The 24,759-nt window shown below is 36.3% G+C and overlaps 1 protein-coding gene across 3 annotated transcripts in view; it reads left to right on the top strand.

The window, feature by feature from the left end:
- Positions 1-24,759, top strand: part of LOC120354421 — a 54,657-nt gene that overhangs the window by 18,511 nt on the left and 11,387 nt on the right. The window contains exons 2-8 of one of the 3 annotated variants that reach the window (XM_039441548.1): positions 10,835-10,914; positions 11,547-11,654; positions 15,639-15,981; positions 16,466-16,663; positions 17,003-17,193; positions 17,781-17,929; positions 18,295-18,622. In XM_039441548.1, the coding sequence (XP_039297482.1) occupies positions 11,599-11,654; positions 15,639-15,981; positions 16,466-16,663; positions 17,003-17,193; positions 17,781-17,929; positions 18,295-18,622 (1,265 nt within the window). In that variant the 5' untranslated portion in view covers positions 10,835-10,914; positions 11,547-11,598. Of the gene's footprint in view, positions 1-10,822; positions 10,915-11,489; positions 11,655-15,638; positions 15,982-16,465; positions 16,664-17,002; positions 17,194-17,780; positions 17,930-18,294; positions 18,623-24,759 lie in introns of those variants that run through there. The other 2 variants (XM_039441549.1, XM_039441550.1) reach the window with 2 other exon arrangements.

Below are 24,759 nucleotides of genomic sequence, written 5' to 3'. Positions count from 1 at the left end.
ACACACACCACACACACACACACACACACACACACACACACACACACACACACACACACACTCACACACACACACACACACACACACACACACACACACACACACACACACACACACACACACACACACACACACACACACACACACACACACACACACACACACACACACACACACAACACACACACTCATACACACACAAACAAACCACTTTTTTGGACTCAGGGGACCATGAAACGTATAGAAATTTAGAAATTGTAGTGCTAATTATCATATATAAACTTTCTGTATAATCTTAGGAGTTATTATAGCTTAGTCATTGAATTTCAAAGATTTATTAACTTTAATTATGTAGGCTTCCCAGAATTTGAACACTCTTTGAATAATTATTATAGTAACATAGTAGTGTAAATGGATGGTTGAAAAACATCAAATTGGTTGATGGATCAACTCATTTGATGGGGATCAACCATCAAGGTAGGTTCTAGGACATCAATTCATTTGATGGATCAACTCAGGAGTACTTTCAACTCAGTTGATGGATCTATCATTCCACCACTACTTCAAGGTAGGTTCTAGGACATCAATTCACTTGAACCAACAAATAGAAAGAAGCTTGCATGCTTTGAAAGTAGGTTCAACTCACTTGAATGATCAACAAGAATGAACCTTGCATGTAATCATTCCACCGTTCAACATTAATGAGCTGTTACATAAGTCGTGCAAATAGAAGATGCATCATAATTATAGTGCAGTTTGTTATACAACTTTGAATGCACTTTTTCACTGAACAACATTATTATTTAACGAGCACTTACATAAGACATAGTGCAGTCTTATCATGCAATCTTCAATGCACTTTTTCCAAGCTAATAATGGAAAGTTTCACATAATTATTTGATAGAGCAAGAAAGAATAAGGATAAGAAAGAGATGTGATGCTTCCCTCATTCATCTCCACCAGCCAATTTTAGTATAAAAGCAAGTATGAAATAACATCTGCTATATAGCCACTATCATCTTCTGTTAACACCAAGACTGCCTACTCTGCTACTATTTGCCAGCATTATCACACAATATCCTAACAAAGTAAGTTTATTTTTTATATTTTCTCTGTCTGAAAACAGCAATTTCTGCTGGATTTGACCAGTTTCAAGAACAATGAAACCATTTTATGTAGATACAGAAGTTAACTGTTCAAAATTGATAACACTTGAATAATTGAAATTAGTATTACCCTTATATATAAATTACTGTTTGATTCTATTGGAATTGCTTATCTAATCCCATCCAGTACCCTGCAGTACCCTGCTATTCTAGTGCAGTCTTATCATGCAATCTTCAATGCACTTTTTCCAAGCTAATAATGGAAAGTTTCACATAATTATTTGATAGAGCAAGAAAGAATAAGGATAAGAAAGAGATGTGATGCTTCCCTCATTCATCTCCACCAGCCAATTTTAGTATATTTTAGTATATAGTTCATGAGTATTATTTTTTATATTTTCTCTGTCTGAAAACAGCAATTTCTGCTGGATTTGACCAGTTTCAAGAACAATGAAACCATTTTATGTAGATACAGAAGTTAACTGTTCAAAATTGATAACACTTGAATAATTGAAATTAGTATTACCCTTATATATAAATTACTGTTTGATTCTATTGGAATTGCTTATCTAATCCCATCCAGTACCCTGCAGTACCCTGCTATTCTAGTTCATGAGTATTATTTTTTATATTTTCTCTGTCTGAAAACAGCAATTTCTGCTGGATTTGACCAGTTTCAAGAACAATGAAACCATTTTATGTAGATACAGCAGTTAGCAATAGTTTATGTGTGAGCAGTTAGCAATAGACTAATGTGTATGACAAGAGTCCTCTTCTATATAATCTACTCTATTCTAGAGTGGTGGTGAGGTAGATGAAAAAATAACACATCTAATCAAGATAAGTGATTATTTATTGACATGAAAAGGTTGCGACAAAAATATCTATCTTCAAACATAGACTGCATAATCCAATTGTGAGTCATGTGTACAATATTATTGCACAAAATGGTGGTGTATCCAAGGTGGCTTTAGTACTACCAGTCAACTTCATCCTCACAGTCTCCAGATAGTGGATTAGGTAGTGTTCTGGGCAGTACATTCCTCTTCCAGTACTAGTCTTCATCAAGCTCTCGAGTTTAGGCATCTTGTGGTAGAGATAGGGGGATGTCAAGTCAATATACTCTATATTCTTCTTATCATCCAGCTGCAACAGCATGTCCAATAGAGTAATTGTTTCATATCCATAGACAACGATCCTGATTGTTTTCTCCAAGTTGACACCTAACCATCTTCTAACCATGTCACAAACAATTGGTTTCAGAGCTGTGTATGGAAGATGTTCTTGACCGGCTCCTTTATCCGACCATCGCAACCCATGTTTAGCTCGGCTTAGATGATTGTTGTCAAGCACCTCACTTGTTGTCAGCAAATTTTCAGGGTAGGGTGGTTTGAAAAAGTAGTGATGAGTTGTTACATGATGATCATCTTCACATTCAAGTACAGCCATCTCCTTCACAATAAACTCATTGTTCACTCCTTCAAATCCTTGGAGGTTTATCAGGTAGAGTGGTAGTGATCCAGAAATGTCAGTGGCCCTCCTGGGTATACAATCATTCTCATTGATCATAGCAGTTAGATCAGTTGTACTTGTAGAAGCATCCTTCATTAAGGGTTTGCTGTTATAGATGCCTGGACAACAGCCTACAACATCTTCACCATCACAGATTTCTCTATCTTCTCTATCGGAAAAGCCAACAGCTCTTTTGAACATGACTGTCTCACTCAATGCTCTAGATAAAAATGAGCAGTAGATTGCTCATACATAACATTTATATTGTCAACAGCTATTCCCTTCCTAGGCAAAATTTACAATGCCTGTCATTGGTTTGTACTCTCTAATTGTTTCATGAATCATCAAACAGTAGGCACGTGTATTTGCAGGAATGTTTTCGGTTGCTTCAAACTCCACTCTGACATCAACACTCCCAGCCTTGAGAGTTTCATTTTGACAGGAACAGTCAATAGGAAACAGCATAATCTTTTTGTCTTGCAAAGCACTCTTCTCAAACAGTGGATCACTTAGTCGGAAATCTCCATGATTGTAGACTCCATTGAAAGCAATGTACATATTGTACACTCGATTATCATCACCATCAATGCTCTCATATGGATAATATTTATTGTTTAAAAACACACGAATATCTTTCATGTTACACTTATCAAATCGTGATGCATTCTTAGTGTCATCACCTCTCCTTGCAGTTTGTAGTCCAATAACAATATACCTAGGCTTCTCAGTTTGTGAGGTTGTCTTGACAGTCCAAGTATGTTTTGTAGTTTCAGGCATGGATGAGTACTCATACACTTCCCAGTGTCGGAATGGTATAGACACAGGTGTATCATCCTGTACCAATTTCAATAGATGTAGCTTAGCTTCTTCAGCTACCTCCACGTAGGGCATCCTCCAAACAAGTTTATCAATTATGATCTTTCCAGCTGCACTGAGACAATCTTTATCATTGGAAGAATGTCTCAGCACCAATTCTTGTTTCACATTCAACATTACCCTTCTGTCGTCCTCTGCAAACCCAAGCAGATATCTGAGTGGTACATCCATAACAGTAGTAGAAGTATTATTTGGTGCAAATGTACCAAGACCATTGGTAGCATCATACTTATAACCTGCTCCTTCCATCTTGGTCAGCTCATCTCGCTCAAAGGTCATTGTATTTTTCATAAGGCTAGTGATTCCTGGGTTGCGGTTGCTGTCCACTTCAACTCCATTGATCTCACAGCGTATTTCAGAAAACAGGTGGGCGAAGAATCCTGAGACACATGGTGAACCACCTAGAGCTTGATTTGTTGTACTTAGCACCTTGTACTCTAGGTGTAGATAGCTTTCAGAAGGTAGTGTGTAGATATCCTGTTGTTGAATTGGAATCCTGATCTCATCACTAGCTTTGTAGTCTGTGCTGTAGGGTATATGGGAATGGTACTCAAAACCAATAAATAATGCGATCATCAGAGGTGGGACCACTTCTTGTCACATCTAAAACTCTCATTGTACTTGTCTAACTTGACAGCCTCTATGTTGTAAATAGTTGATGTTCCTCAATGTTAACCCAACTGAGGTCGAAGGCATGATGAAGTTTTTAACAATTGCAGTCCTTTTATCTTGTTTCTTCAATTCAATGGGCTCTCCATCATTGTCGATGCCTCTACTCTTCTTCTCAAACATAAGTACCATTATGAACACGTTGTCTAAGATGTAGGGTGATGTTTATTACCTCATCTCTAAAGTTCACAATACGTCCGTCCTCATCAACAACCTCGAGTGTAATGTCATTGATCAGTTTGGTGTTCACAGGTAAATAGACAACATTTCGCACAGTGACAGCCATTTTATAGCCAGGGTCCACAGATGGGTAAAACTCATAGAGAACATGATCTTTTATGCCATTTGAGTAGGAACCACTAACAATGTTACACTTTACACGTACCACATTGGGACGACTGATTTTCACAGTTGAGTCACCTCTGGCAACACTGTTAGCTTCAACAGTTCTATGTGGACCAAAGCCCAACAGTTTACCAATTGAGTTTTCTGGTTGAAAGCTCAACTTGGCACTGCATAAAACCATACACTTCAATGTTGATGGATCCACATTGAGATGAAAAGTAATTCCACGTCTCCACATCCTTGACTCCAACAACTCTTTAATTGTATGAAACTCAAAACTACCTTCTGGTAATGATATATGTTGCAAAATCAATTCCTGCTCAGATTTTATTTCATCATTATCGATTGCTCTTCCTTTTTGAATAACTGACTCCTTTTTAACATCAGCCTGAACTCCTTCCCTAACTATATGATTGTTAACAAAATTTGTCCCAACTGACAACTTCACTATCTTATTACTTATAGAACTGTGATCATGATAATAGTTCTTTAAATTTGGTCTCTCATCTGATGACAGTCCTGCAAGTTCAAAATGGGTTATAGAAGAATCATCCACAACCTTTTTGTTGCTCTCCTGTGCTGGTTGAGTTGATGGTTGCAGGGGTGTTGATGCTGGTACATAATAGTGCAAGGTATTATTATAATTGAACTCAACATTAGGTATAGAGTTACAGCTTGTAAAGCTGATAAGTCCAACTTCCCATTCACCAATACTTGTATCAATTGGTGGGTAGAATTCACTTTTCAGTATTGACCTCTTTCCTCCAAAGCACATCATGTTGAATGCACAGTATACTATTGCACAATGTTTATCAATAGGCTCTTACTCTACATTTTATACTATTTAGAAGACAAATAGGATAATGAAGAAACATATTGTATAGATTACAATCATTTATTTTCATCAACTAAAAATTTCAAACATAAATGTCCACAAATATGTGAATATAGATCCTTCTGCTTCTGATCATAGTTGTACTCGATCCTTGTTGCTGGCATTGATCCAAGATGCATGTAGTTGATAAACTCTTGTGGTGGTCTCAGTCAGGTTACCAAAACCATCAAAGTAGTAGACAACATCATCCTTCTTTACATAGCACACCCAATGTGTGCCAGCTCCAATACTGCTGTCAAGATTGATGATGCCACATTCTCTTTTCAATGGTCCAGTAGCAGGTAGGGTATCTTGCATAAACACTCCTCGGGATCGTTTAAGTTTCAAATGACATACATACTTGTAGAGATCTGCATCAGTTAGTGCTCGATTGGGCAGAGCAATTATTGTCTTTTGCCTTTGCATTGATAGCAATAAGCTCCGTTTCCTAACTTCTGTTGTTGTTGATGTCTAAGAGACCTTTCCCCTTCTTAGAAGATGTCTTCTTTGTTACCTTTTTGCTATTTCTCAGACCTCTACCACGCTTTGATCCTCCTCCAAACTTTGCTTTAGCCTTCATGATGTTGGTTACTGCTAATGCCGCTGCTCTCTCTGCCAATCCTGCATCTGAAGATGTTGCAACACTCCAAGCTCGTTCTGCCAAGATGTTGTCTGCTATTGCTCGATTTGATATATCACTGTTCCTTGAATATGCAATGTCGTGCTCCTTGCAAGCTTGATCAAGTTTGTTGATTCCTGGATTGCCTCTTGCCAACCTTTTATCAAGTTTTGTGCCTGGGCCGCAGTACTGATAGCCTGGGAGATGGAGTTCAACTGGTAGAATATTGATTGCTTTGTTAACTATTATACCAGCAGCGTTCTTGATAGCTGAGAGAACTCCTCTTCCTTGATATCTCTTTCTTGCTCCATAGACTGCCATCTAATGCTTAACATCAGTATTGTCACTTGATTTTATACCATCAGGTGGGTTTGGATCTTCAACCACACGCATCAAAAGCTCAATGAATGAAATTTTCATTCTTGCTCTATCCCAACCTTCTACATTCTTCAAAACATTTTGAAACTCTGGAATACTGAATAGAGCATCTATATAATTCTCAAAGATCATAGTGACAAGCTTTATAAATATTTTGTCTAAATAGCGTTTGTTCACTGCATCTAAGTTCCCAACTGGGTATTGCATGTCTGTCAGTATTGAGTTATTGAGATTTGTGAATACTTGTGATGTCTCAGAATCTTTTGTCTTTGGCAGCCATGACCAGATAATATCCTTGCATGTGATCAGATTTATAGCATCCATATCATTTCGAGGATGTGCAACATTAATCACCCGCCTGTGGTGAGCATTAATATTACCCAAGGTATCAATGATTCTTTTACGACTCTCACTCATTCTACTCTGCTACTGTAACACTGTAAGCTAAGCATAGTAACAATATCTTTTTATATTACAACTAGTATGCAGTTTTGCCAACTATATAGCCTCCTTCAACTAATTCTTCCAGTATTGAGTTTATTTCATTCTCATGCCCTGTGTTACCAACTGCTTTTGACTGATCCAACAACCTTAGTCTGTCAACAAGTTCATTAGGATCATTATAGTATATATATTCAATCTTTGTATCATTGTTTGCCACCATATTGAATGGTGCTACTAGTCCTAATCCACTGACTGTACTATATTTATTCTTATGTTCATCATTCTTCAACAACTTGTGAATTGTCTTCTTATACTTGACATCATTATAGTTTATAATACCACCATCTGGAGCATAATTTTGTCTATAAACATTGGTACAATTGAGAATACGTTTGTATGCATTCTCATCAGCATTCAAAACAAGTTGTTTGTTGGGTCTCTTTTTGAAAATGAGTTCACAAAGTCCAGGTGATGCATCAAAAATCTGATTGATTTCTACATTTTCAGGATCAGTAAGAATAATCTTATCTCCATCTGGTCCAAAAGTTATAATCTTGCTGCCTAGAAAATACTCATTTCCTTTTACTTGTGGACCGAATGTAGTATCATTGGTATGATCTCTCATCATTGCTATTTGAATATAGGGACCCACTGGTGTGCTAGCCACTCCAGATTCATGCAAAAGATTTTGCATTACTTCATGACCGCAAGTATTGAGTACTTTCTCAATACTCTGATTCCCCTCCTCTTCACCACCATCATCACTCAAAGTATCATCTTGACCTGGCCACAAGTTCCTTGCAGCTCTTGAAGTACTTATAGCTGGACTTGAGCTTGCAGACACTCCAAATGATTCATAGACTGGTGACTCCTCCCCAATAATATCAAGTTGTGGTGGTAATGCACGCTTCAAAGGTTTGGGTTGAATTGGAGTTGTTGGTGGTGTAGGTTGTATAAGATGATGTGGTTCTGTTGGTGGTGATAGTGCTATTGGTTGTTGTTGGGGAGAAGGTGATGGTAATGACTGTTGTTTTTGTTGGAGAGCTTCAACTATGTTAGCAAGTGGTTCAGTCAGAGGTTTAAAGTGTGTTGCATGCTGCTCCTCTGCCAACTCTCTTCCAAGTGTGAGCTCCTTGTGCTTCCTCTTGATGTTGCGTAGCAGCTTTGCAATCTCCTTGATGGTGGGAGCAATTTCCTCCACCGTTTTCTGACGGAATCTCTTCTTCACATCCATCCTGCTTGCTATATAGTGATAGACTGATGCTTTGCACAACTATGCCTCAGTTAAAAATGTATCAATACCATTTCTGTAGCGCCCTCTATTCTTCTCCAATGATCGATCAATGACAAGAAATGAATGAGTAGCTGATGACCAGACTTTGTTACACATGTTCTTGAACTGATCAAAGGTCATATCAGCACCCACATGATCTCTGTACAAATGTTTCATATTTAGTTCATCCTGTTCAAATATGATTAGAAAGTTTGCATTGTCACGAACCAACTGTTTGGGTATGCGACTATAGGTCTGTGCTAAGTAGAATATATCAACATCGCTGTGGCATGCAGCACTAAAGTATTGTCTGATAACATCTTGTTGTTCGCAGATTACATCATCAAAAATTATTATTGAGTTGGGTGACAGTTCATGTGGAGCAGGAATTTCTTCACTTGTATCACACTCAACATAGCTCATCCCAGCCCCTAGTCCTTGCATAATAGTATGCAATAACTTGTACTTTGGTTGAAAAATTGTTTTTGAGAATAGGTAGATGTTTGAAAAGTGAACTCCATTGCTATCAAAAAGCATATTGAGTAGCATGTTAGTTTTGCCACAACCAGATGGACCACATATGATGCATCTAATATGATTGGGAAATAGAGGCCCATGTCGTTTCTTCTTCTTCATTTCTGATCCAACAAGTCCACAACCTTTCACCACCTTATCAAAATCAATAATTGTAAACTTGTTATTCTTCTGCACTACCTGTTTCATTGTTTCAACTACACCAGATCGTTTTTATCAATCCACGAGTTGTGGCTGCTATCATATCCTTTCCAATGCACCAGCAGCTTGTTCCCCCTCCTCTTCAACACTTTAGCAATTTCAAAAACACTGGGCACCTTGGTTTTAACAATTTCCTGTGAATAGAATCCTCCTTGCACTGGTCGACCTCTAACGTCCTCAAGCTCATATGTTATAGGTACTGTGGATCGTACATGTGTTACTGTGAACAGCTCATTTGACCAATTGGGTAGATAGCCCTTATCAAAAATCTTTTTATACTTGCTGATTCTAACCTTGTCACCAGGCACAATTTTCTGATGAGGACCTGGTTAGAACATGTTTTTAAGTTTTGTATTCAACTCTTCTCGATAAACTTTATGCTGCTCACTGAGTCTGGAAAGCAATTTTTTTTCATGCTTCTTCCCAACATCAGCTGGTCGCATACCAATTGTACGATGAATCCTATCATTGTACTGTTTGAGAAGTGATGTTAGGATATTTGTCCAACAATGGGTTCCCTGCTCTGTGAATTTGGTCCACATTAATTGTTTAAGTGTTCTATTGAATCGTTCCACTATTGATGCCTTTTTATCGGAAAAGGTAGAGTAATGATTAATACCATACTTTTGCACAAGATGTTGAAACTTTGAATTGAACCATTCCTTACCATCATCATTCTGTAGATTTTTCATTGGATATTGTTTGAATATAGGATGCATAGCTTTGATCACTTCATCTGCTGATTTGTTTTTTATTGGTATTGCTAGAGCATACTTACTGAGACAATTAATCACTGTGATTATATACTTGTAACCTTTGTTCTGTCGAGAATATGGAATCATTTCAACAAGGTCGGCTTGATAGATGTCATCAAGACCTTTGACAATTACCATCCTAGTTGGAAAATTCCGACGAACTTGTCTGTGCAGCTCACTTGCTATGGTAGCCTTCTCCATATTGTATACTCTTCAATAGATGTGACTTATTTTATACTATATCAACCTTAAAAAGATAAATATAATACATTCTCCAAGTTATACTGAATAAATGTGTGTGATGATTGGTATCTTTCTTTCCATGAACTGTAGTGTTGAGGGTATAGTGTAGTGTTTGTTTTTAATTATTTCCACTACTTATTGATTAATCATCCAGGTTCAACAACACCCAGTCATACATTGCCCCTAGATCACTAACCATTTCACAGTAACATCGGCTGTATGGAAAAGTCACAATAACCATTTGATCATTGTTGCAGAGGTAAATTGAAGCATGTGGGAAAATCAAAGTCATTGAATCAAGAAAGTTCTCCAAAGATTTGAATGGTTCACAATTTTCTTTTCTATACTCAAACAGTAACTCCACAGTCCACCTGGTGCTCATGGTAAAGATGCAGGAACATGAAGATTTGGAGTTGTCTGCTGGCCCCATTGCAAATGGGTGGTACTATTGATAGTAGATGTTATCTGATACTTGCTTTTATACTAAAATTGGCTGGTGGAGATAAATGGGGGAGGCCCCCATTGAACCTACTTTCAAAAAATGCAAGCTTCTTTCCATTTGCTGGTTCAAGTGAATTGATAGTTCAACTGATTTGATAGTACTCCTGAGTTGATGCATCAACTGAGTTGATCCAAGCTTCTTTCTATTTGTTGGTTCAAGTGAATTGATAGTTCAACCGATTTGATAGTACTCCTGAGTTGATTCATCAACTGAGTTGATCCAAGCTTCTTTCTATTTGTTGGTTCAAGTGAATTGATGTCCTAGAACCTACCTTGAAGTAGTGGTGGAATGATAGATCCATCAACTGAGTTGAAAGTACTCCTGAGTTGATCCATCAAATGAATTGATGTCCTAGAACCTACCTTGATGGTTGATCGCCATCAAATGAGTTGATCCATCAACCGATTTGATGTTTTTCAACCATCCATTTACACTACTTAACTAGTTTAATTATAGAAAATCATGTCGGGAAATAGATGCTCATTTAGGAAATGTTCCAACAGTCGCGCAGAAGTAAAAGGATTGAAAATGTTCTCCTTTCCATGGGATACTGACACAGCAAAGATCTGGGTGATCAACGCAGGTGAGTTTCATTTTTATTCGGTATTTATTAATCAATTCAATGTAAAATATAGCCTATATATTGAACAATATTCGTGAATAGAGCTTCACTTTTCAAAGTTGAAAGAAAATTTTCAACTTTTGGATAAGGAGATAACATACATTTGACGAGTATCTAACTTTTTTCATACATTTTCCTTATAGATTCTTTAAGTAATAAAGCATCGTTAGCACAAGCATGTTGAAATGCGGTATTGTACTTGAAAGGTCTACTTATACCTGTTACATGAAATAAGATAAAATGACAGTTGAAGAATGCTATATACTGGAGCCATCTAGAGAAGCAGAAGACGTCATTAATCGGCACCTAATCACGGTCAAATTGCATAATATATGTTTGTGCAACCTGGCCCTAGAATAGTAATATTTTTTAAACATTGAAAAACTTAATTGATTGTTGAAACTTTATTTCAATAATTGATAAAACTTTCTAAATAAAACTTTCAGAAAATAAAATAGAGAAGTTGATCATGTGTTTAGATAAAAGTAATAGCATCATGTTGACATTGGTTTGAAGTAGCTAATCCAAGTTCTAAGTGATTTCTCATTGAGTAAAATACAATTTTTATTCCAGAAATGTTTTAAATTTCTCAGGGAATCCAGAACTGATAGAATTATCTCCAAAATCACTTGGTAAAAAGGAGATATGCGAGCAGCATTTCCAACAGCAGGATATTTTACCCAGTGGACGTCTCATGAGAGGTACGTAAAACAATAATACTCTAAGCAAAAATAATTAACTTTGTAGGAATCTAATCTAACATTCAGCTAAATATGGATGTCTCAAGGGAGTGCAGTAAAAAATGTAGCCTACTATAACAGGGAGTGTACTATAACGGTGAACGAGGTATATTATATCGCGGTTCCACTGTATATGTATTTTTCTTCTTCTTCTTCTTTTTATTTTTTTTCTTCTTCTTCTTCTTCTAAGTTACCTTCTTTATCTAAGTCATTGAAGAACCTATAAATGCCAACATCCCAGCCTCATCATTACTCATTTTACAATAACAAATAACGCAGGATTTTCTCTGACTACTGTAAAAGATGACAGTCTCATCAAAATGAAGCCACTGCTTGAATTGAGCGAAAAATAATCAATAATTTGCATTCTCTATTCCATTTTATGTGTTTCTGACTGTTTTTTCAAAAGTAGGTATTTATCACTATTCTCAGTATACTTATCTATTTTCTGAACAAATACTATTTCATACATTGAATAACTTCACTAACTAATGCCCACGTAATACAGTATTCAGAATACTTTTACTGCAGTGAATATTGGTAACTAGATAAGTATTGTCAAGGAGGGAAATTCAATGAATGCCTCTCTATGAAAAAGTAAATTTTTTACATGAATTGTAGACTACATTTTTGTAGATCAGCATCTATTTAATCCCTCCTTGCCATTATTTATTTAGTTGCCAAAATTCACTGCAGTTGAAGTCTTACATTATGTGGCGTTAATTAGTGAATTCGTTCAATAAGTAATAATAATAATAGCATAGTTCTTTAGAGAGCCACTTTATTTCAATACAGTACCAACTGCCTTTTTCTGGGTACAAGAAATCCATTTATACCGCTCTCTCTCTCTCTCTCTCTCTCTCTCTCTCTCTCTCTCTCTCTCTCTCTCTCTCTCCTCTCTCTCTCTCTCTCTCACTACTGTTACTGTCACTGTAACATACTTCACAATAATTATTCCCACATTTTGGCATGTTTCTTGTCTTACAAAGTTTGATATTTTTTCAAATTCCTGCAGCGTACATTTGAATTGCCCGCGCTAACACCTCCCCTATAGGATCTCACTGTACTACACAAGTTCACCCATCGGATCTCAATGAGCGGTGAATTTGCAAATGGATCTCATATTACTGCCTTACATGAATAATACACAAGGTCATCTAACGGATCTCAGTGTGATAGTGAAATTCCAAGTTTCATGATTTGATGAGTTTTCAAACTTTTTAAATGACCAACGTATTAATATGATGATAAGTAGCAAAAGTGTCATTTATTATTATAGCCCAGTCAATAAAGGTTTTTTCGATCCGAAAATTAAATAAAAGCTGAATCTCTCACCATCGATAGAACCCTCCCAGAGGGTCATTCTCCCAAAAGTCCCAAGAAATCCCCCTGGAGCTTTCACCCCTAGCCACCGTCAAAGTTGAAAAATGCAGTAACCATTAATCGGGAAGAGTTTTTTATATGTCATTCGATTATTTACATTATGGACTACAATATCAGATCTCTTCATTTTTCCAATAAAACGAACAGTTTTCTTGATAAAATAATACAAATTTAAAAATTTAGGGGGATTTTATTTTTTTTGTTTTCTCCGATTAGCTTCGAAGCAAGTTATTTAAAAGAAAAATGAATCCTATGATTAATGTAGCCACTTCCATTGCGAATACACTGATGTATTTTGTTACGTATTTGAGATTTGATTTGACGCCGTGGAAGGGGAAACAGCCGACGCGGTACAGCGCGGCTCAGTCTCTTCTCCATAGTAAACAGTAAACAGGAAATCAATTATCTCTGTAACCATTAATCGGGTAAAGATCTATCATATGTCATTCGATTCGTTACATTATCGACTACAATATTAGTCGTATTCATTATATCAATAAAACAAACAGTTTCCTTGATAAAATAATATTTATGATAAGATTTAGGGGTTTTTCAATTTGATTTTTCTGTTTTCTCCGATTAACTTTGAAGCAAATGATTTTAAAGAAAAATGAGCCAAATCATTAATGACGTCAATTTCATTGCAAATCCATTGATGTGTATTGTTATGTATTTGCGCTTCGATTTGACGTTGTGGAAGGGGAAGCAGCCGACGTGGCAGGGCACGGCTTACTCTCTTCATCATACCACAGAGGAAAGAAGCACTACGGTATGCACTGGTATGCTTATTCCGTGATCATACTAAACAGTAATTTACCTAGTAGGCCTACTGTTTTCTAAGTTGCATCTTACACTATGGCGCTCGAAACAGTCAATTTCTTCTATTGTTTTGACATGCGCTGAAACTAAATTATCACTTTTCAATTCTCTAAATTCTAAATATTATAATTTTCGAGATTCAATCAAGTTGATTACAGCAATTCAGCTGTCATTGCAGGAAATCAATATTTTCTACGTGAATTAATTATGATAATGCCACTATTACAATACAGTCATCATTATTGATGTTTATGTTTTGATTGAAATGTGATAATTAACTCATCATTTTGTTTTTATATATGTGCTTAATCATGCATTCTATGACAGACAAAGACATTGTTTGCAACCGATAAGATATTCATTCATACTATTACATAATATTATAAATGGCTTATATATGCGATAAAGCATGTAAGGCCCATGTATGATAAAGCATATATATATATGTGTGTATGATCATCAATCTATGTTACAATTCATCATAAGTTATGAATGTCAAAAACAGAGATAAATTATATTATTACAATAGTGTTAACAGTGGCAATTTCCTGAAATTTGTTGAGTTGAAACTTTCTATGATTCTCTCTGTAAAAGTACCTCATCTTCCATTCTTACTAGTTGAATCTACATATCTAAACATTCAATATGAAAATTCAGTATATTCTAAAGATGAAAGCCATGCAAACATACATTAAGGAAGAGTAAGCATTTATACGAAGTAGAAAAATCATGAAAGTGTTTTACATTCTACTCTCGTAATCACAAGTTGAACAAGTAGGATAAAAAATTGAATATTCAATTTTTTTTAAACTAAATGTACAGTCCATTGTAGATGGTAAATTCGTGAAGAATCATGAGCCAAGTACAAAGTAGCCTACCGTATTGGATGAATTGAAAGATGATTCATCATATTCTATTATTTGTTAACACATCATGCCTCAACTCCACTCATCTTGTCATTAATTATACAAGGGCCTCAATGAGAACTCTATAATAATGGAAGTAAAGCATGAGCAGAATCATACTGGAATAACAAGGTTGGCAGAAGCTATTCTTGATGTCGATTAATGTTGATTAATAATATTCCGATAATAAACCGATAACATTGATTTTGCTTCGGGCACCAAAAGAATAGACCAATTTTAAGCATTTTTGTTTAAGCATTCAAATTAAATCTATTGAACATTATTTTTTTATGGCTTGGCATTCACAGATTCAGTGAGTTAGGTGAAGATATTTGAAAAATGTACGGTATCTGATTATCAATATTATAGTTTTCACAGCATTCTAGTTCATTCTGATCGTTGGAGGGTCGAAGTGAGTTAGTTCAAGTGAATTTTAGTACAAGTATTTTGTGGTTATGATGGGCTCTCCTTCATTTTCTATCGATGTTTTGCTCCAGTAGAGAAAATTGAAAATGTTAGTTTTACATTTTAAAAACCTTGAAGGTACACCAGCAAGGTCATAATGTTGGGGGGGGGGGGAGATTGCGGAGATTGAACCAACCTATCTCACATTGGATTCATTTTCATTGTGTTCATTGCTGCCACTGATAACTTGGAATTATCCGGATTATATCGAATTGAGAGTAGAAGGGTACTGGCGTGACACTTTACCGTAGGATTCCATATACTTTACAATTTGGGAATATAACTTTAAGCCAATACGATTCTACTTTCAATTCGAGTCATTTTGTTTCCTATAAACTTCATGAGAAATCTATATACTTTTGTTTCCTTGTAGATATCCTAGAGCGGCGGTCAGGCTCGGGTATCCGAGCATCCGGAGCTCAATTTACCGCCACCGGCAACTAATTCAACCACCAATGCCGCACTCTCTCCATGAGTTCGGTGAGATTATTCAGAGAGATGAGTGGCGGCACATGATGTCGGACAGAGATGGCCAACCCTTTTTCCGAGGGTTGATTGGCGGGGAGGGTTGGTCGGCGGCAATCTACTTATCGCAAAAAATGTTGAATGCCCTTCGTGGCACTGAAAGAATTCACGTCGACGCCACATTTAAAACAGTGCCTGCACAATTGCAGGCTCAACAATTGCTTACTATTCATGGGGAGTACATGCACCATGTAAGTAAATTGTATTTCATTCTGTCACAAGTGACCCCCTAGGTAGGAGAACTTGCTCAAGAACTAATGTTATAATAGAACTAATGTTAATAATTTCAAGAGTTAATGAAAATTATGGAAACAGCTAAATATTTCTTTTACAAGGATAATTTGTCAGTCGGTGTAATTAACGATTCTGTATTCTAAATGAAAAATTACTCTTAAAATATTACCCTGTCACTTCAACATCTTTGACCCTCATATAAATTCAAATTTATAAATCCAAATATAAATCCTCTTAGAGGATAGTAAGAGGATTAACATATCAAAAGTCCTCACCCCTACCCCCTGTGCTAAAGGGGTGGGGGTGGTTTAAAAGTACCATTTTTTCATTTTTCGCATATACCTTGGAAAGTATGCATCTTATGAAAATGCAAGTATGCAAATATTTTTGCAGCATGCAAATATAAATTCAAGTAGCCTAATATAAATCTTTCATTTTCAGCTATTCCCCCTCGCCTACGTTCTGATGACGAGGAGAACGCAGGACGCGTATGAGGGAGTTTTGTCCTACCTCAAAAATCAGATGCCTGCCTTGAATCCTACATTTGTACTAGCTGATTTCGAGCAGGCTATTCAAAATGCCACATTAACTGTCTGGCCGAATTGTAGAATTGTAGGCTGTTTTTTCCACTATACACAGGTAAATATTATAACTATTTAGCACTATTGACATATCGGGGATGATATTGTACATCTTGTTCTAACATTCCATTCTAACGTTTAATTGCTAATTCAGAAAGTTGCAATTCCACACCATTTGGCAAACTTGTAATTTCTTGGGGTAGAGAGCCAAGTCTCAACTTATTTTACACAGACTGAAGTGGGTGCCTTCGAGGCTATTGTGAACCAGTATGCAAAATTCAAAGTTTTCATGCTCAATATATTTTGGCTGTGGTGTGATTTCAATCTTTTTGGATATAACCTTCCATGGATATACATGTATGAACATATTGTATTGAATATTCTACACTTTTCACAGGCTGTCTACCGCAGAATGGTGCAACTAAACACGGCTGCAGTAATGCGGCAGAGCATAGAGGCCTCCAAGGCAGGCCACATGCTAATGAGCCTGGCATTATTGCCCAGTGCCAGAATTGAAGCCGGAATGGAGGTTATAAAGGCGTACATTGAAGCACATAATCTTGAGGTGGAATTCAGAGATATTCTCGAGTAAGTCCTAATGGCAAACGTTCATAATACTGAAATAAATTAATTAGTCTTCGTACAAAGTAGGCTGTTTTTCATTTTTGGCTGATACAACGTATTATCAACCTGCACGATTTTCCAAGCAAACATTATTCAGATATTTTCCTGTATTGTGGTAGCAAACATTGATTAATTACAGTATTTCTCGTGAATTTATGTAGGCCTACAGTGATACTGATATTCTAGTATTCTAAATTTATTTTCCACACATTTTTGATATGAATAAATAAATAGAATGTTCTTATAATGTGTCAGATATTGTGAGAAATTATGAAATCGTATTGGCCTTGTCAGGCCTGGAAATTGGAATTCATTGGAAAAGGGAACCAACTCGTTTACACCTTCGCCAGGAGATAGATGAAGTGATCATTCACTCACTCATTCATCTAAAATTCTAAAAAACAAAGGTGATCAATAACATTAGGAATCTGGTAAGCAAATTCAGTTTCAACCTCAAACGCTTGCTAAAAATAAAGGGTTTATAAATTGATCTAAAATACCTCATAATTGAATGAAAAAAATTTAATGCATACTTTTGATTCATTTTTTAGATACATGGAGAATTTCTGGATTGCCATTATTGGTGTCAATCGAATGAGTGTGGCTGACCAGCCGCACCGCACAAACAATGCCCTGGAAGGGTTTTACTCCAGATTGCTGGAGTTGATGGGGCCCCATCCAGGGGTTTGGAAATTCCATAGTAAATATTATTATTCTATGATATCACTACCGTAATATAATTATGAAACAGTTTATTAATTCCAACATTGACAGTAGGCTCTCACAATCATTATTATTATGATTTAATCTATTATGCTGTTCTTTAGTTCTTCAACAAATTCGTGATATCAAGGTAATAAAATTTACAATATAAGCTTAGGCTAATACGAAATGTTTGCGCAGATACTTATTTGAAACCAATGTAATATTAGGCAAAAATTCTGCTTCTCACTAACTACGTGTAATAAAAAACTTTCTCGACTGTGCTAAGAATCAAAGTTAAAAAATAATATGTTAGGAAAGCTGTAATGAGGTTTGAGTTGATAGAAATTGTTCATTTTCCAGAAAAACTTAGAGACATTGAGATGTCTCAATGGCTCGAATACAGCCGTATGGTGTCCGGTGTGAGACACGTCCGGCCATTGAGAAGAGTGTACGCACGTCAAAACTCTGCGATATTCGAAGCTACTGAAATGCTGAGGCTCAACCAATACAATCTGGCTGAGTTTTTGAGCCGTGTTTCACATACCACACGTGGACTGACTGTCCGGTTACATGGGGGAGCAGCTCAGGCGGGCCAGTTGGCCGCGGAGCCCATGATGCCACCCCCCCCCCCCAGAGCAGTTACGTCACGGTCGATTGGCTGTTTCCTGTATTTCATGTTGCTTACCATGTACGAAGAATAAGCTAGAATGATAATGAGCATGTTTCTATTTATATTGTTGTATGAATAGAAAAATATTTAAACCTATTATTTTTTTTTAAATACAAACATATTAATACAACAGTGTAAATAGAAATATGTGGGAAAATGGAATTAAAAAGAAAATGTGAGTACAAGGAATTGGCTGCATCAGGAACTGAGACAATATTGCTGTATAAAGCATTCCATAAGTTTTCGTCTTTCCATTAAGACGAATTTGAAAGTTATTTTTATCAATGTTGCATAATAACTATTATATATTTTTTTCTTCTAATTATCATTATTTTGAATTACAATAACTCTTTTGAAAGTTGATCTTGGATTTAATAATTATGATCAAAAACCTCTTATTTAAACAATGATATAATTGACAATATTGAATATTATAAAACACTCATCTACTTGTTAATAGTCCTGTTGATACTACTAATAATATAATATTAATAGTCTACTACCTGTTAATACTAGAATTAATACAACTACTGTTAATACTAATCATTAGAGAGCAGATGTTTGGCCTTTGAGAGAAATAAGCATTCTGCTGTTTTTTTCTCCATTGCAATATTATTCGCTTGTTCAAAAAAATATATGATATATATATGATAGCTTAATAACTGGATTAGTGGTGAATGGATTAGTAGATCCACTATACTCAGTGCAAATCTTCTTCAGACTTCTTCGGAATTTGTGGCGCAGAGAAATGGAGGGAGATCAACCAATTGCAGTGATGGATTGAGTCATAGATGGAAGCGCAGTTGTCAATTTTCGAATAGAGTCAGTCGAGTCTGTGATTGCAGAGAGAAAACCTACTAAGTTTAACATGAGCGCTTGAATACTCACTGGAAATTAGAGAACGCTGGCCGGTACACAACGGCAACATAGCCGCCGTTGTATCCCTGCTGATGTATGCCTTCTCTGCTGCGCATGTCCATCCCAAGTCCGAAGTTGATTTGAACGGAGCATAGAATGACGTGAGTGCAGGAGGGAACAACAACAGCACAATCGCAGTATAGAGTCAAACATGTGAGAATGAAGTAGAGAAGGATTGGGAAAACTGACAGGCTTTTTTGCTCGAAATCCCCCTCCCCCCTCTCCCCCCTCGTCCATCCCTCCTCCCCTTCCCCCGCCTGTAGGGCGGGGGGTGTTCTAAAAATAGATTTCCCCTTCCCCCTGTCCAGTGGAGGTGAGGGGGATAGAGAGAGAGGGAGATATATCTTTCTCTCTCTTTCTAAAAATAGATTTCCCCTTCCCCCTGTCCAGTGGAGGTGAGGGGGGTAAGATATCTCTCTCTCTCTCTCCAGGTGAGGGAAAAAAAATTTCCCTTTTAGGAGGAAAAATTCCCTCTCTCTACTGTCAAATTAAAGTGAATCCATATTTCTACATCTAATGCTATACTGACAGATTGAGGTGAATGATAGATGTGGGGAAAAAATCTCTTTGAGATGGAAAAATTCCTTTGGTGTCAAATTAAAGCGAATTCATATTTCTACATCTAATGCTATACTGACAGATTGAAGTGAATCCATTTCGCTCCAATGATATACTACGATGACAGGCTCAAGAGATAGAGATCTCCTTCTTTTACTCGTGTCATCTCTTTCCCGCACCCTTTCCGAAAGGAAAGGAGATAAGAATCAATTGAGAAATTCTCTCCCAGTATAGATGAGAGGGAAAAAATTCCCTTGGTGACAGATTAAAGTGAATCCATATTACTCTAATCCAAAGTGAGGTCAATGACTCTCTCTACATCTAATTGAATTGAGAAATTCTCTCTCATCTAATGCTATAAATCTCTACGTTCTTTTACATTTTTTATCTGCAATATCATACAAGCATTTCCAAAGTTCATCGGAATTTTTAACAACAGATAATGACGAATCATTTGTACAATCATAATGTAGATGACCGCTGTCTAGAATATTGAGCAGTTCGAAAATCTCAGATAGAATCGAAAAGTGTACATTTTCTGTTTTTGTTAACGGTAAATCAACATCTTGACATCCTGTTGAAAATTTAATATTCTTTGCAATTGAATCAAATTCATTAAATGAAATTGACATCAAGAGACGAGATAATTTTTTGAATTTTGAAAAACCATAACACTGCATCTCGCAGATGTTTGACGTGACTCGAATGAGGGGGAAAGAATTCTAAATTGATGAGATGCACGTGTTATAGGCGCACGTGCACTAAAGATTACCCCACACGTGCTGTCTGGTCTAGCTCTAAGCAGCAACTAAACTAAAAAACGTGAATGGATATCGGAATGAAAAATCATTTGAAGGCAGAAAACGTTTATTTACACATTTCACTACAACAATACATAACTTCATCTTCAATTCTAATTAGCTTATCTATACATAAATTATGAGGACGATAATAACATAGATAGTCTCTTATATCATTTAAATTCACCGTGCTTAGAAAAATGTCTTTCAATTGCTTCGCCAAACTATAATTTTCAGGAGTTGATTTCCTAATTGCACTTTCACACTCATCGTACCAATCAATACAGTTTTTTAACCTCACTTCCAATTCGTTGTCGGGAGCCAACCACTTTCTCGGATCCATGTTGTTGAGCGAATGAAGAAAACTAAGTGTAGGCAGGAACTATTATAGAGTAATTAAGTGGTCTTTCTTCATCAATTGACGATAGACAACATGTACGCGCTTTATGCAGTCTCAATGCATGCAGGCAATAAACACACTGTAGATCCTTTCCGTTGTAGAAGAATCCATAACGAGCAAAGTTTCTTTTCTGTGAATTTGTGTACATTGGAGCCATTTTCATACTTTGCATTCGATTGTTTTCGCACAAGAAATTATTTGTTTGATACATATTTTTAAACAACAAAGAATTATAATGTTGAGCAGAGAATAACGCACAGCGAGAATGTGGTTTATTTTTATGAATGTTGCATGCAGCATAACACCATGAACTAGTGAAAAAGCTGAAATCAGGTTTTGGAAAATCCTCTGGTATGCATTGTACGTTGCTATGCAATCTTCTTAAAAACTTTGCTTTCTCAGTTCCTTTTGTGAAAATTTTCTCATAAGCTGCAAGGTAATCACGTATTAATGACTCACTGTATTCTAAATCTCCATCTTCCCATTTTATTTTATGATAGTGACGTTCTAACCATGTTACATCGTTATACAATTTTGCACTCAATTCTGTCTTTGCAAATGGTGATTTGAAATGGAACACAATATAATTATTAAACTGATCAATTATGGCAAGTTCTTTCACAATAATTTGATTACAATCTTGTTTAAACCAGTGAAGATCAACCGTAGCAATTTTAGCACTCGCTTGACCTTCTTTCTCTTCGCGGGCTTTGTCTCTCCCCTCAGCGGCGGCGGCGGTGGACTCCTCAAATCCTCCTTTGTCCTCCTCCACCTGCAGCGGCTTCGGTAATCCTTCGTCTCTCCCCTCCTCCTCCTCCACCTCCAGCGGCTTCGGTGTACTGCACCTTGCTTCATAATAGAAACTATCAAGATCGCACTGAATACCAATAGAGCGAGTTTGTGGCTTGTCCAAAATATCAGAACACAAAGAATAGGACATGTTGGCTGTTCAAAGGTGAAACTGATAATGGCTTACATTTGTCGCAGTACACACCTTATATAACCTGCAGTGATGCACTCTATCAACAAATTACTGAACTTCTTTCACCATACTCGTGAGAGGTGTGTATTTCATCACACGATCGCTAATTAAAACGCAATACGCGGAAGTATTTGCAGGTACAGCACTTTTAAATTCCATTTCAATACGAACATCTGTCGATGATTTCAAATGACTTGGTTGGTGTGAACAATCTACAACAATCAGCGGTGTTGATTCACAAAACATTTTAAAGTCGATTTCTGTTCCGAGTTCACTATTGATTGAATGATTATAATACGAGGGCGCGAAATCCAAGAACATCCGGTATAAAACCTCCTTCTTACCTAGCAGATTTTCATATGGATAATACTCACTGTTCAAATATACTTTAACATTGTAAATACCGCAGCTATCGAAATTAGATATTGATTTTTTTATTTTATTCTTACGATCAGTTTGAAATGCAATTATAACGTATTTTGGACTATCAAAACTCGATGTGGTACAAACTGCCCAAGAATGGTTAAGTGAATTTTGCAAATTTGGTAATTCACAAATTTCCCAATGGCGGAAACCTAATTTCAGTGGAGTGTCAGCATCAAGCAGTCTCAAAAATTTCAGTCTTACATGATCTTCTAAAGTTATGTAGGGCATGCGCCATTGCAGTTTTGTAATTTTCACACTAACGTTTGTTCCACTTTGAGACTCAACACAATTTAGATCTGTCGGTGACCTCAATAAGACGAGTTCCTGTTTCAAATTTAAAATTATTCTTTGAAAATCTTCAAAAAACGGGAGGATTAATTTCAGCGGAACACAGAAAGTGAATGTATTATCCGTTAGCTCATATCCTGCTCTGTCAAAACCAGCAAGTGATATGTGTTTTTATCGAGAGTATTTTTCACCAATATAGCTTTAATTGTGGATGTTAATCCAATCAATCTTGATTTAGAAATTTGCTGACCTGCTAATTCATATCGTATTTCGTCAAAAAGGTTACCGATTACGTTACTGCTTAATTTATACTCTGCTGCAACTGGTGTATCGGCTGGGTCTTTCCCGGTTTTGTACAGTTAACTGTTCCCTCAATCAATATGAATGATTTACAAGGTAAAGAATAGACATCTAAAGAATTATGCCAATACGTGCCTCGTCAGAGTTTTTTATTTCCTGTCCCGAATAAACTGTATGAGTGTGAAATTGGAATTTAGTAATATCATTATAAAACTGAAGGTCTGTCTCCACATCCAGAATTTCACTAATTGCTGCCGCTCCCCCGCCTAACATGTCGCCAATCGACTATAAAACCCAACTTTTCTAATATTCTCGCGCTTTTAGCCGACAAAGCACGTTTGTTTTTAGGTGTTGTCGCTATCGCGTTCCTTTCTCTAATGACTTGATTGGTCTTATTCGAACATGGGTTGAAAATAAGATAACCAATTACTTTTCACGTATGTGCAACCTAATTGTAATTGTATCTCCGCGGAAATCAATAAACGATCCATTCTGGTCCGTTACCTTTACATTAATAGTTTGAATTCGATGTGTATTCAAAGGTACATAAATAATCGGTGATGGTACTTCGTTTATTAAATAACCGCTAGGAACCTTTGGTAAAAATTCGTAGATTACATGTTTTTGTTTTCCCTCAGAGTAACTGCCGCAAGCTAAATTACACTCAACAAGAATACTGTCAACGCTTGTTATGTTAACCAAATGTTTGGAATAATGCCATTTATTTGGCTGCAAAACAACATTATCAAAACCAAGTATCTTAGCAATCGAATCAGAACGTGTTAAATCAATGGCTTTATCAGAATGAATTTCAATCTTCATAGTATTTACGTTTGCACGTATAATAAGTTTATTCTTCTTGCCATCAATATTCAATTTATTCTTTAAAGATTTTATAATATCCTCAACTTCATATGCACCAGTATCCAACTCGATTAATCTATCACCATATTTGAAGCTGGAATTTGTTCCTTTGTTAATGTTTGCAATACTATTGTAACTGGAAAAATTAATCAATCCAATTTCCCATTCACGATTTTTATCCAATTCTATAATTTCTTGTAAATGTTCATAGAGATCACTTGTGTTAGATCGTAATGTAATAACCACCATCTTGTGTGTTCACCACAAACACTTAATTACAACTGATTTGCAAGAAACAATAATGTAAGATGACCACAAAAATCGCTATTTAATGGTTGCATATGCTCTACATTATAAAATATATTTACTCCATTTTCTTTTTCCAATATTTGTCCAATTCGTATGGAGGTTGTAAATTTCCAATTGGATCAAAATACCAAACATTAGAACCAATTTTCTTATATGCTACCCAATGTGTCCCATCCTCGCTTTCCCTTGCTAAATTCACAATGGCATTCTCGTTTTTTAGAATTTTTTGGGTAATGCATCTAGCATATATATGCCTCTTAACCGAATCTGTAATAATTTCGACCAATCAATCAAATCATAATTACTCAAT

This window comes from Nilaparvata lugens, chromosome X, assembly GCF_014356525.2.
Source record: "Nilaparvata lugens isolate BPH chromosome X, ASM1435652v1, whole genome shotgun sequence".
NCBI classification, from domain to species: Eukaryota; Metazoa; Arthropoda; class Insecta; order Hemiptera; family Delphacidae; genus Nilaparvata; species Nilaparvata lugens.
This window is presented reverse-complemented; position numbering and strand designations above follow the sequence as displayed.